We start from the raw sequence: 14,693 nt of genomic DNA on the forward strand, positions 1-14,693 counted from the left end.
GAGATTCAATTAAGTATTAATTTTGCCCTCCAGTGGACCTATCAAGGTATTCAAAAGGGAGGATTCGGCTCAGCTAAATGCGTGCTGAGTGCTTTAGCCTTAAATAGGGAGAAAATGTGTTTACCTACAGTATTTGAAGAAGAAGTGCATTGATGCACAGAGTCCAATATTTAAGTGCTGTGCAAATTAAGCCCTGGTGACAGTGACATTGTTTTCAGTGGTATGAGTATTGACTAAAGAAGTGCATTTGATGACAGCTTAAACTATTTGTATTGATTAACATTTTCATAGATTATCATGTGTCATATCAAATTCACTTTTCAGGCATGAATACATTAAAAAGAAAAAAAAAACAACCACAGGCATACCACGCAACCAATGTAATGATGGGACCCGGGAGCAGCCGCCCCACCTGCTCCTGTGCTGGTCACCTGTTTCCTGCTCAGGAACCATTTAGGCATGAACTTGGCAATAAATAGCTCCCAGATCACAAAAAAAGGGCACTTCTTGCTTTTCCTTTCCTTCTGCATCCGATATCTGTGTCAAAGCAATATTATGCATCTTAGTTTGCAAATGGAAAAAAAGGCTACACTTGGAAAATATTTCTGATCTTAACATGTCCTCCTAGATGAGCTGAAGATAAAGCAGATTAAAATTATTGGGGGGAAAGTTTGCCTTTTTTGAGGTGCTTTTGTTTTCTTTTTCTTTAATGCTCTGTGCGAATGATGCTCTAAGTATCCGAATTATTGAACACAGTTTGTAAGTATTTTCCCAATTCCTTTAAAAAAATGCTAATCAATTTTTGTATATTTTGTTGTGTATTGTTTGCTTTAAAATGTTCATTTGATTTGGGGTTAGCTTCAGTCCCCAATCTGGGACCAGTGAAGTCAACTTCTAAGGCTGCTTATAGAATTTACATAAGAAATATCTTTTATTCCATTGAAAGCATTTTGAGGTCTCTTTTCTCCCTATCTCTTTTCTCTGCTCTTGGGATAGGGTTTAATTGCTTCTCCCCCAGGGAGAAGGCTTCTTAAAATAGCCTGTGGTTCCTCCATAGGGTGCTCTTTTTGAAAAGGTATGTTGCTGAAGTACAAACCCAGCACTTTCTTTTTTTCTTACTGCATTAAAGACAGAACAAGGTGTAAAAACATTCCGCACAAAAGCACATCCCACAATTAAAGCTGTGTTGGTTAGGTTGCTTTCAAAGAAGTTTTTTTTCTTTTCTTTTCTTTTTTTCTTTTTCTTTCTCTGTCTTCCTCTCTCTCTCTCTCCTCGGAAGCCTCCTGAATCTCTCACATGCTAGTTGAGCTTTAATAGGGTGGGGAGTAATGGAGAACTCATCGGATCTGTAATAGCTCTTCACTTGACTGCAGCCAGCAATAACAGCGGGAGCAGCCAGAGATAAGAGAGAGAGAGGAGAGAGGGAGAGTGTGTGTGTGGAAGAGAGAGAGAAGAGAGAGGGAGAGGGAGAGAGAGGACACGCACTCTAAAGCTGCCACTTTTTTTTTCCTCCCCTTCACTCTTTCCCCCCATCCTAGGATCCAATGATAGCTGGACAAGTCAGGAAGCCCTTGCTGTCAGCGCGGAGTGAAATGAATGCGGAGTTGAGAGGTGAGGACAAGGCTGCTACTTCAGACAGCGAGCTGAATGAGCCTCTGCTTGCGCCTGTGGAATCAAATGACAGCGAGGACACTCCCAGCAAGCTCTTCGGTAAGTCTGTCTAGGTATTTCATTTCAGTCCTACCATGTTGTCCGGAAGAGCAATCCAGCCCCTCACCACCCCCCTTTTTTCCCCCTGTTGTTCATTCAATTTTCTCGTAAGTACTAAAGAGGAGCTTCGCATCTTGGAGGTGCTAAGCCACCGAAGCCGATTCCAGCTGCCTGCGAGGATGTCCTCCAAACTTTTACAAACAAGGAACTTATTCGCTGCCCATTTTGACTTGTCAAATATTGCTGGCATTCCCCAGGCTGGAAATTATTTTAAAAAAAGAAAAAGGGAAAAAAAAAAAGAAAATGGTAATGATAATCAGGAAATCAGTTTCATTTTAAGAATTGGTTAACATTTATTGAATAAATATCGACTCGGTTTCGGGTTGCTTCGCAGCCTTTTGTTAAGGGGAAGGAGAGTAAAGAGTTATTATCTGTAGTCAAAAGACTAGAGAGGAAAACTGGAAAATATCGATACAAGTCTTGCTATGCCAGGTAAACAAAAGGTGGCTACGGGAATTGCTCAAAGAAATAAACATTTTGTCATCCCAGTCAGAATGAATATCTCTTCTTTTAAAAGGGTGTTGAGGGAAGAAAATGGGTCTCTTGAATCCCTCCCCTGCCCCTCTCCCCTTTAACATTATGTTTATAGCCTCATCCTAAATGGGGAGGCAGCACATGGGACCTTTCAGGAATCTTTGTTTCATAAACAAAACAAGAACAAGCAGAGTGCCACTCCAGCAAAGACATCTGTCATTCAAACAGATGACAGTCTGTAAGCCAACTCAAGCAACTGTGATCTCTAATCAGAAAGGGGAGCGGGTTGTTGAGGCGCGTGCCTGAGTGATAGATGTTGATAGATGTCTCTGCTGGAGAAGCACTTTATGGTTCAGACTGACATTAGGTTTTCAGAACAATTGCTCCTGAAACATTTGCTTTTAATTATTTTTCTGTGTGTCTGTGTGTGCAAGCACACAAATCTGTATATATACTAACCATTTATATATAGGTATATAAATGTCATGCAGAGAACTGCATATTCTCAAGTTAAAAAAACAGTTCATGTGCCTGAACTTTCAAAGACAAACAATATCATTGCACAGACTACTTTATTAAGAGAGTTGTTAATTTTATTTAAGAAATAGACCTTATTTATTTATTGTTTTAGTTGCTTTGATAGTTGTGTGACTCTTGGCCAGTTTCCACAGAGATTCTCCCTACTTTTAAATGCTCACTCAAACATCAGAGAGGTCTTTCAAAGAAACTTTGCCTTTTAAATTTTCTGTTGATAAAACACTGATTTGTACTTAAGAATATGACAGATTCAAGTGTCAAGAAGTTTTGCAAGGTTACCTTTTCTTCAAAAGTGTTTTATCTCTGATATAAATTTTCCAAACCTATATGTTAAGGTTTTAGCATTTTCACTCTAAAGAAGTATTTCATTATAGTTCAAGTTTTTATCTACATAGGAAGAGTTATGTTCTAAAAACACTCATTTGGGGAGGCTAATGAGAAAAGTCAGATAAAACTATAAAATAGAAGAAAGCAAAACCATGCTCTAGCTCTTCTGATGATGAGTATTCTAAGTAAGCACTTTGACTTTTAGAAAGTAATCAATTCTGAGTTCAACATAGCTGTAGATACTAAGTTATTTGTTCATTAACTTTGCATGTGTTTTTTAAAAAATAAATACATGTGTAGATTTGGGTTTGTAATCCCAACTTGTTTTCTTTCAAGTAAACCAATGAATCAATGATTAGTCTGGCTTTTCAACATTAATTTAGATATTCCAATGTTGAAAATTGTTAATAGATTTTTAAAAAAATTCTACTTCTTGCCGATTTGCATGTGTAGAGAAATAAGCTTTGAAAAAATGCCAGAGGGTCAAAGAGATTTGAATTAAAACTTTACTGAAAATACGTGTTGAGTGAAATCTTTATGGTAAGCCATATGCTAAGGAGGTATAGTTTAATTTAAAAATCATAGCGAGTTTTGGAAGGTACCCACCTTTATTTTGAGATTCTCAACTTGTAAATTTGTGGGAATGAACCCAGCAAAATCTACATCCTATATCTTAATTTCTGTTTGTATTTACTTGATTGTCTTTGGTCTCTAGACTACTTTTCAAATACAATGTGAATCTTTCCCAGTTAGGTAAAGAAGAAATCAGTAGATTAACAGTTGGAACACTTGAGAAAAAATTGAAGATAGCATTAGATAGAAAGAAAACACCTCAATGTTTTTGTAAGTTTTCCTTAGCTATGGGGTCTATTATGCTCTTACTTTTAAATATTCCTAGAACTTATCCTTGGAATTCTAGTTTATGGAACTGACTAAAACTTTCTAGAATAATTCTCAGAATTTTTAGCAAATTTGAAGACACAATTTAAGGGACTCTTATTTTATTTGATGTGCATTTGTTCAGGGCTTTATATTTTGCTTTTAGATGTAGTTCTGATTATGTTCTTTATTTAATAATGAAGAAGTGCATTTTTCTGGAATAGTTGAGAGCATCCATGTTTTTCTCTAAGCAATGATTTTTCTAATGTGCACTCTCTCTCGACCTATCATTCTTATAGATCATACATTGTAGTATTGAAAACTATGTTCCTCTGATTAAAAGGGCAGATTAAGGCAAATAATGTGCACATTGACATGTTTAATATCACGAAGAGACATCACCCAACAACAGGGGACAAGAAGAGCTCAATTTTCCTACTATTCTTGAAATTTCAGTATAAGTGGGTTTCTTTATAGCCTATTCCCTCATCTGTATCTTGTGGAAATTAATAGTCCAGAGGATGAGCCTGTTTCTCTCACAGTATGGCACCTTCAGCCCAAAACTGCAGGAGAAAGGCTAATACTGATGCCCTCTATGGATAAACAAAGGAAATTCCAGGAACCATTGGGCTTTTTATGCCTTTCCTTAAATTGCACCTCTGCACTTAACAGCATCCAAAGGGAAACATACGGTGCAGAACGTTTCAGTGCTCTGAGCCGCTCAGCATACCAGAAGGAGAAACCAGAAGCCATATGCCAGCCTAAGTAGAAAGTTCAGAAAAGGGCCCTTGTGCTTTATAAAGTAATTACATCAGAGGAACCGTTTTGCTTAACTTGAACAGCCATGGAAACTAAAGTACACTTAGGAGAGATGAATCCACATTTCATTGAGGAACATGTGGTGAGGTCGTTCGCTGTGATATCATTAAGTGGTGCATTATTTATTCTTGTAAAGCCTGTAGAATAACCATCTCCATTTGCAGTTCATGATTGTATTATGCTAAGCTCTGAGCTACAGGAAGCAGTACAGGGGAACACAGGCTTGTACGTCTAGGTATTATCAGAGAATCTGGCGTTATGTCTCATGATGCTCTAGCTGTGTGATCAAGTGAGTGATACCACATAGGGTCAGTCGTTGAATATGTGACTAGTGATGTACATATTGGAAACGATTCTCAAAACTGGCCTTTTACAAACAATCTCCAAAGGAAGAGGTTGTTGTGTTTCTCTAGTGACATTTATAGCACTTGTGTCAATGTGGTGCTTCGTTTTTAGTTATGCCCATCAAGAATTCAGTGTTCCACATTCAGTCAAGTTGGATGCTAAAATTCAAATGGTAGCATCAACAACTTGGTCAGGAAAATGGCTGCAGAAAAGATAAAAGTAATATATATCCCCAGAAAAATATCTGTACTAAAGTTTCCCCATGTACTCCCAGCCAAAGAAGTGAGACCTCATAAAACATGCCCTAAATACTTCCCCCATATATATTTGAGATTTGAAAGATGATTTATTAACCGTGTTTCTCCTGGGAAAATTTTTTATTATTTAAAGTTAAATCTCATGATTGCTTTCCTTCAAGTTCCAACTACCTTGGATGGCTGTGTTAGTCTTGGTGGCTTGTTCTCAGTTGCACTACACTGTACCTGAATTGGGCACACAGCTCAAAAACTTGAGCTGAGATGGGAACACAACATTTATAAACATTGTACCTGAAATAAAAAATGTGTCATTGGTTTTCTCCTATGATATTGTGTTTTTCTAGGTTAAAAGAAATTGCATGCAATGATACTTGTGAGAGTGGGTATTTTCAATGCCATTTATCTGTGAACTATTAGAAAAGGATTGAAAGTTGGGCCAGTGATTCCTCCATGCTGGGAAATACACTATCTATTGTGTTTTTCTTTTCCTTTAGGTGATCTTTCTCACAGAAACATGCATTATAAGATTTTTTTTTTTCAAATTGCCATCCACTTTGACTTGATTAGAATTTATGGCAGTGGAGTCGTTTTCAATGACAAAAGGATAAAGGACTAAATTGTCTGTCACCCCTTGAGACAGTGGTCTCTGCAGGTCAGCGTGGAGGTCATTGCAGGGCATTATGGGGACTGCACTTCGGGGTGGTGCTGCTCTTGCCTGTGCGTGAGGGGAGGCCTTTATTACGGGATCACTGTCTTCGTTACTGTATTTAAACATCTCTCTCAAGGTTTCAATACCTTGAGTATTCATAATATTCTGATAAAATATGCTGGAGCCAGTAATCAGTACATAGGACTCAAGCCCAAGAGGGATTTAGCTGGGAAATGATGAGGAATATTCTCTAGAGAAATATATTTATTTAAAGACTGGACCACGCTTCTATATTTTTAAAAGTTTGGATATTATATCTATTGAAAATTCATACTCTTTTTTCATGGAAGAAAGTGTGTTTTACTAGGAAAATATTAAAACAGCATATTTTTGAGTCGACTAAATAATTTGGATAATAGAGTCTATGCAAAAACAGTTATTTCAAAGAAATCAGTAGAAACCCGTGTTTGTGAAAATAAGTAGGGTGCATGATAAGGTATTTTTCAAAAAACAATTATAAATAGTCAAACAGGCCCTTTATGTGCTGCTTTGACTACATGAGGGGGAAAATACATATTTAGATGCATTTCTTACATTTAAGAAAATCTAAAGCACTGAGATACCTTTTCAAAAAATCAGTGTGTGGCTGTGTATATTTAGACAAATTTAGTTTGGTGTTTTTTTTTCATTATAATGCTGCATTGATAAATAAATCTACTTTAGCATTAATGTGTAAGCTTTGAAATAAAAATAAAACTGGAGAGAAAAGCACCGATGTTTAAATTTCTCAGCTTATTCGTTCATTGAGGTATGCTCTTTTCTAAGTGGCACTTCAATGGAGTATGTGGCAGAAGATTCAGTGGGGACTTTTTTAGTACCTCCCTTTGCTGTCTCTGCCATGCCTGGGCTGCTCAGGGCAGGCCTCCGTTTAAAGAAGAAAGTTCAATATTACAGTACCCAAGAATGCAACATGTTAATACATTAGTAAATCAGAATTCTCGTATGGTATTTTTTCCTTTTATTTCTAATGCTGTGGCTCTCATATTTTGTTGTTAAATGGTTTATAAGTTGAAAATAAGACAAGGTATTAGAAATCAGATTAATCTGCACACCATCATCCCTTTAAATGATCCTTTTCAGTCTTTTGAGTATCTTGGATGTTTCTGACTTAAAGGTTACCAGGAATTAGAGTGTTTCTGTAGTTCACCTAATCCAGTTTTTGTCATAATTGATAAGTAGAGCTGCATTCCAGATTCAAGCTTCAAGGCTCAGCCCTTAGGTCAATTGTCTTCTTTCTTAATTACCCAATTTAATTATAGACTTAGCACTATTCTTTTTAAGAAATGACCAAATAAAAATTTTTTTCCCACTTCAGAAATAACATTTAAGTTGACTGTTTCAAGTGGGCCTTGTTTGTTATTATACAATAAACAGATAATTTGTGAGAGAACTGGTACTCTCTTTGATTGACGACCTTGCTGGTTTATGTTTGGGGATTAATAATACATCACACATTCACACATTAAAAAGAAAGTAGATGTGAAGACGAAGGTAGAGAGTTCAGTTCTGCTGTTGGGCTGCCCCTGATTATTCAGACCTTCTCTGGGAATGCAGAGGCAATCAGAGGAGAAGGCACATTTACCCAAATATGCACCTGGCTCCACTTAACATGGTTCTTGATATTTTATGCTAAAGAAAAGGATAGCAAAGTGTTTAAACCAAACTGGCACCCTGTCAGGGGGCAATCTGTATAAAGTTTCCTGCTGTCAGGTTAATAAATTTTTTAAAAATATCCAAAGGCAGAAGTAGCTTTGGAAAGCTCATAGTAACAGTTGCCATTCTCTAGTGGCCAGGTTTCTCTTTAATATCCAACGTGGCTCTGAAATTTTCTTGTTTGTTGTTTTCTTAGGTTTTGTACTTTGCTGGTGTTTTTGTTCAGCTGTCCTTTTATACGTGCCATTTTGGTCTTACTTTTTAAATGTTTGTCCTTTAACATTTCAAATGTCTTTTCTCTTAGAAACAACTAAGCATAATTTGTTTTAATTTTTCATATGGTATTTTACAGTTGAACGTACACCTCATCATGCCTTGTCTCTGAATGAGGTTCTAAATCTATCAATGCTAGACTTTTCCTGGGAAATATCATCAAGTAATATTTACAGTAAAATTCACTCATAAAGGAGTATTTGGGCTTTGGCTATATGGGGGCATATCTGATTACTTAACATGTGACCTGATTCTTAATCCTTTAAATGCAAACTCCCACTTTCTGATTGTCAGTTTCTCCAAAATACCGAACATTGGAGGACCTGTTTGGTGACATCTCTTACTCTATGCTGTCATACTGTTGTGACCTATCAGAAATGGACTCAGGCTTTTTAGTGTGGATGCTGATGCCAGAAAGAATAACACTGAATCTCTCTTGGTTATATAAAATTTGTCATTTTCAGAGTAACGGAATTTAACTTTGTTTTTTAAGTATTAAAAGATGATTTTTAAAAACACACTACTCAAGATACATAGCACCTGAGATCTCTTTTTAATAATTAACTGATACTATTTTCCCTAGTATATTATATGTCTGTATTTTTTTTGATAATCTAAAAGAAAATCTATACTCAAAAATTGTACAGTCTTTCTTTTTTAAGAGCCTTAAAGGTCTTATACATAAAAGAATATACTATAATTTTTTAAAAATTAGAAACATGTAGCAATGTGACTAACACAGTCTAAGTCTCTTTTATGAGAGGACTGCACTGTCATCAAAACTATTGAAAACTATGAGGAAAAACTGATCAGATTACAATAAGAGAAACTAAGTAATGTCATTACACCTCAGCTAGCTGCTTAAGCAGTTTCCTGAACTGAAGGCTATATAGAAGAATCTATGGAATAACAATCTTCGGAATAAGAGTCTATAATGAAAACTGCATTTATTAAGACAGTTAAAACTTGTCTTAAAAAAATAACCTTCCAAAAAACTTGTTAGTTTAGTCTGAGTATAAGGTAGAACATGAGGGTATTTTTAGGACCCATAAAATATGCTCCAAAGAGCCAACACAAAACGACTTCACAATTAAATTAACATGTTTTTTCTGACATATGATGTTTGGTATTAGTATTTTCTCAGTGTTTCTTCTTTCCCTGTAAAACAATCAGTGTTTTTTATTGATTAGTGTATTTTCCAAATATCTTGTATTACTTTAATTGCATTCTATTAATGAAAGAGAAAGAGAGAGAGAGAGAGAGAGAGAGAGAGAGAGAGAGAGAGAGAGAGAGAGAGAGAGAGAAAACAATTGTGACAAAAGTTTGTGAAAGCCAAGAAACCCATATTTAAAGACTAAGGTCAATACCGAGTTTAAAAATAACGATGGTGTTTTTTCCATTTTCTTATCACTTCCATACTTTATTTTTGTTTCCCTATATTTTCTTTCCCAGGCACTCAGAATGCAGTGAATAAATATAATTCTATCCATGAAAAGCATTGTGGGCACGGAGGGTGTTTATCTTCTTATTTTCTCATACATGTTGCTTCAGATTGTTTTACCAAATTTATATTGTTTTCTTATAAAATACATTTATAATAGTAATTTTTCTTTTAGTTCATGCTATCCATACATTATTTAAATGTACCTCTACTGTACTTCTGTATATTCAAAAAAAATAGTTCCCAAGTAAACTTGTCAAAATTAATAGTTTACCAGTAAAAGGCAACTAATTATATAGTGTTGCTTCAGGCATGGTTAGGCTAGAATCTAAGTGCCAGGGTCTTCTTATATATTGCTCTTCACTGAGCAGAGGAGACAACAGGATTCCTCAGAATTTGTGCAGTTTAATTCAGTAGAGTAATTTAAGTTTGTAAAATATTTGGCTTATAAAGAATTTATGTATTTTTAAAAGCATACTAAAATTACTTAGGGAAGACTCTTGGGACCAAAATATTGAGACCCTAATTTTTTGTCCATTTGTGGGATATCCTTATATGCCAATATAAACCTTTATCCTTTTTTTAAGTAAAGGTAATTTATTCAATAGTAGGCACAATTTTTGATACACATTCCTGTAAGAATTCCACATGCCTAAAAAAATATATTTACATGTATCTGTGTCAAGGTAGAGTGGGTGGGTGGGTGGTGCAAAACAAAGAAATCACATTTTAACCATGTACCATAAAATAGTGTGGTATAATTAATCTCCTTTTGCAATTCTTGATGGCCACATATGTGGTGATATGTCTTTTAGTACCGATATGGCAAGATTTATTTTTACAAATTAATGGTTTGGGGTTACTCATTGCAGGAGAGAATCATCACTGGCAGAATAGGAGAGAGGCTAAGGGATTAATTTGATTTAAAAATGCAAACATTTGAAGCTGTTTAAAAAGCATGAAAAATTATTATTGCAAAGTGACTTTTTGCCAAAATCAACTGAGGGTAGAAGAGAATAAAAAAATCAAATGGAAAAAAATACTTTCGTGTATTTAAACATGTATAGCTGTGGAAGTGGTGTGGGGAGCAAATTTCACTTTATCAAAACTCTCATTTTTTCTTCAATATATTTATTCCATGTACCAAAATAGCACAAAATAGAAACATATCAAAAAGGAAATATGCAGATTGCAAAGGAAAAAGCATGAGCAAAATAGAACATAAAACTAACATTTTTAATAGATCCATTTAATTAAATCTATGCACTGCACTGAAATCTGTGAATGGATAAACGTCTGGAAAAACAATCATCTGGATTAAGTGAGAAAACTTCTCCTAACTTTTGTGAGGAAATATACGTTGCTGTTTTCAGTTTTAATTGGCTCATTTTATTCTGATTCCTAAGATTAAGGCAGGTTTTAGTTTCAAAACTAACCTAAGAATTTGTACAAATTTTCAGGTAGACTAGCCAATTTCTTTGCTGCAGCTTGGAATCTTTACTTCTTCCATTATATTGTGTATTCATGGTAATTTTCTAATAAGCCAACTGGAGTCTGCAAGCAATCAGAGAGGTGTTAAAAATTATATACCATGCTTTAAACGAGTTAATGTCTATGGCTGCCTGCTTGGAAAGAAAAAAAAAATGGAGCTGGTCAGATTGGAGACTGCTGATGGCATTGAGACGGGTGCGCTACCCTGGATGGTAGCTACATGTCTTGTCATCTGTAGTGTATCAATATGTTTTTATAATGATACAATAACCTGAACCCTGTAACGGTTTATGGTCCTTTTGAGAATTCTTATGGATTCTTAGAGTGACGGAGGTCTGAGAAAAGATCTTGAAAGCTTTCACAAAATCTGGCTGGGTGACAGAAAACTAGCCTGACTGTGATTTAGCTGCTAAGGACTCCTATTGACCGGGAACATCATTAAACTTTTAAGTTAAAACAAAAAACCATGAAGCAAATGGTAGATGCGAAGGGCGAGGGGTACTCAAAGTGACGGTGGAAATTAAAAAGTGCTGAAGGTTCTGAGATAAGAGGCAAAAGGCAGGAAGCCCATTGTCGACCCCAATTTCCTACTTAGAAACAGGGTTTGTTTATATACTCTTCTGAATATTTCAGCATGTGTTGGAAATCTGTATTCGTGCATTTTCTTCATGGAATCTGTCAGAATTGATTGTTGCTCTTTCATTTTTCCCTGGCTATTTTTAGCCAATGATAAATAAAGAACTCGAATTGTGAATCTGGCACCAGTGAGATATGAAACCAGAAACAGCAGGCAATAGCCCTGATGAGTAACTTCACATCAGTATATGCACGCAGAGCTCATTCCCCTTAACATTTGTAATACTGCTAATTTCTGTGGGCTTTTTTTTTAAAAAAAAATACACTTCCACATGAGCTCTCAAAACCCATAAAAGTGTGGCATGTAAAGTAAATTGTTTGTCACTTGCCGACGACCTGCCATATTTATTGTCAGGAGAAATGGACATTAGTTGGAAAAGCAGTTGTTAAAGGCCAAACAATTTTTAAAGATGGCAAAGATGCGCGAGGGTTTTCCTTTTTCTAACAATGAGCCACCCCTTCAGACATCAAAAGACAAGATAATAAGACACTTCAAGCACAATTCAAGATTATATTCAACATCTAAAGGCTCATCTCTTGTCAGTTTGCATTTACTCTCCCAGGGATGTAACGCTTCTATCATCTTTCTGTCAAGAGGAGTCTGGCAGAAGAAGCAAGGGCTCTTATTTCACACACTTAGGGTTTTTTATCAAATAGCCCACACTCACTCTGATTCAGCCAAAATGGGGGGATAATTTGAAGAAGGTCATGCACAAGTACAAAAATCTCATATTGATTTGTGTGATTAGAAGGCATTAAAATTGCACGTTTATGTTAGTGGCTGAGATGTTTTGTCAGTTTATTTGGTAATACACTTTTGCAGTCTAGAAAAAAAGATGACTTAAAATTTTAAAATAGATGTCTGAAAGCCAAAATTGTTTGTTTTAATGTGGCCATCTTTGAACATTTAACAAGTGAACATAAAAATAATTTAATGCTTTTAGCTTCACAATATTTGCAATTAGCTTCTGTAATGAAGTACTTCATGCAGTGTAAAAGAAAAATAGTACATCAGTGTCTATCAGGTGAAATAAACATACGTGTGAAATTGTTTGTAATACTTTAAAAATTGATTTCATGTATATAATATATAGATAAGAGGTGATGACATTTTCAATATAAATTTAATTATTCAGCTATTTTACAGTGGTTATCAAAATTTTTAAATCTTTGGAATTACAATATCATTTTATGCCATTCTTAGTATATATATATATATATATATATATATATATATATATATATATATCCTCCTTTCCAGAGAGCCTACTAAAGAATAAGAGTTTTTCTTCTTATTGTCAAAATTTATCAAATTTCCTCTTTTGCTTTCTGATAGTCACAAAGCTATACAGGAGAAACGTGTGTGTGTGTGTGTGTGTGTGTGTGTGTGTGTGTGTGGTGGAGGCATAGAAGTTAGGAGAACCAGCTTTTCCTCTCAAAATAAAACAATTGATGAAAATAAAACCATGATATCCTGGGATCGTTTCTATATTGAATCTTTGAAATTACTTTTCCTAGGAATTTTCATCAACTGTGTCTCCACTTCTTATATTTCTCTTCTTTGCTGCGAAGTGTTTTGAAACTGACCTTCTTACTTGTGTACCATTTTCACACATCAAAACGAAGGAGATTTACATATGCACAGTGTCTTTATTGCACATAATAGAGATGAAAACCCCATTTGATCCTATTTATTTTAGGTTCAGTTCTGTACTATGCAGTTTATGTATTTAACATTCAGTGGTAAATTCATCCATTCAACAAATATTTGCTGAGAACCTTCTCTGTGGCAGGTGCTGTCCTGTGTTCTGGGGACTCCATGGAGAACATACCAGACAGCATGGATAGCATAGTTCATCCACTGTGACAGTTGTTCAGAATGCAAAAATTAGTAAGGTATGGCCACCCCACTCTCAAATAGCCCACAATCAGCATTATATAATAACCTTCTATTTCATTTCATCATATCTAGTATCTCTTCAAGAAATCTTAATCTTCAAAGTCACGAATTACAGAGGCTGTTATTGGTCAGAATTCTCATTATTTGAGAAAAAAATATTATCACATTAAAGTGATAAATTACATTCACAATGTTTTTACCATAAAGTTTGGTCTGTATGTTGTGAAACACACATGCTGTGTTTCTGTGATATTCTGTGATATGTCCAACAGGAGAGTGGAAAAAATACCTAGAATGGTTTTTCCTTCTTGTGTCTCCTACCTTCATTCTCCTTCTCAAATTCTCATTTATCTCATAATACAGTGCAGTGTCTCAAGACTCTGGAGTCCAGTCTGTTTGGATTTAAGCCTGACTCTGCCACTTACCAGCTGGCTGAGCAAAGTCCCTAACGTGCTTAAGCCTCAGCTTCCCCCCCCACTAAATGGAGGTGTAGATGGTACTCACCACTCAGGGCAGTCTCAAAGTTGAAATGAAGTGACACTTATAGAACCCTGTAGAGTGCCTGGAATGTAACCAGCACTCAATGAACAACACACTTTATTAAGAGTTGAAAAGGATTTTGCCATTTTTAGAAAGAAATTGATTAATTTTTCGCAGTAGACACAAGAAAACCAACAATGAAAATTCTATGTCCTTTGCAATTAGATTTGCTTCTCCCTAAAGAAGGATCAGTCTTCAGGGATTTCCGGCCAAAGAAAAGTTCTGGGGCTCTTTTCCTCCTGATGACATCATCCCTGTCTTCCTCAGGAACATTAGTCACTGCCCGCTTGCAAAGCCCATTCAGGAAAAGATTCAGACTCATAAATTAAGCGGACAGTAATTCACTATCTTCTTGGAGAGCATGTGGGTGAGGGTGGGAAGGAGGGAAGAGGGATGGTGACGTGTCTTACTCTTCTCTAAATTTAAAATGTTGCAGTGTGTGATTCTGTCAAATAATAGAGATTTTTAAAATAATGTTGGCATTGAGAAGCGATATGAAACCAGATGTCTGTGGGCGGCAGCAAATGCCTCTTATAACCATCTGGTGGTTCGGTCAGATACCCTAGTGGCTGCCTGCCTACCTTTGGGTGGACTTCCTGAAGGCATGTAAGCTGTCACTCCAAGGGAATTTGCCATCTCCCA

At 35.8% G+C, this 14,693-nt stretch overlaps 1 protein-coding gene across 1 annotated transcript in view; it reads left to right on the forward strand.

Annotated features, from left to right (window-relative positions):
* Nucleotides 1-1,414: 1,414 nt before the first annotated feature.
* The window catches only part of Pou6f2 (POU class 6 homeobox 2), a 370,228-nt gene continuing 356,949 nt past the window's right edge, over nucleotides 1,415-14,693 (forward strand). Inside the window, exon 1 of the mRNA XM_046460650.2 lies at nucleotides 1,415-1,710. Coding sequence (XP_046316606.2) covers nucleotides 1,545-1,710 — 166 coding nt within the window. The 5' untranslated portion in view covers nucleotides 1,415-1,544. The remainder of the gene's footprint in view (nucleotides 1,711-14,693) is intronic.

Source organism: Marmota monax, unplaced genomic scaffold (genome assembly GCF_021218885.2).
Source record: "Marmota monax isolate L192 unplaced genomic scaffold, Marmota_monax_Labrador192_F-V1.1 WCK01_AAM20220418_F8-fsc00107, whole genome shotgun sequence".
Lineage (NCBI taxonomy): Eukaryota > Metazoa > Chordata > Mammalia > Rodentia > Sciuridae > Marmota > Marmota monax.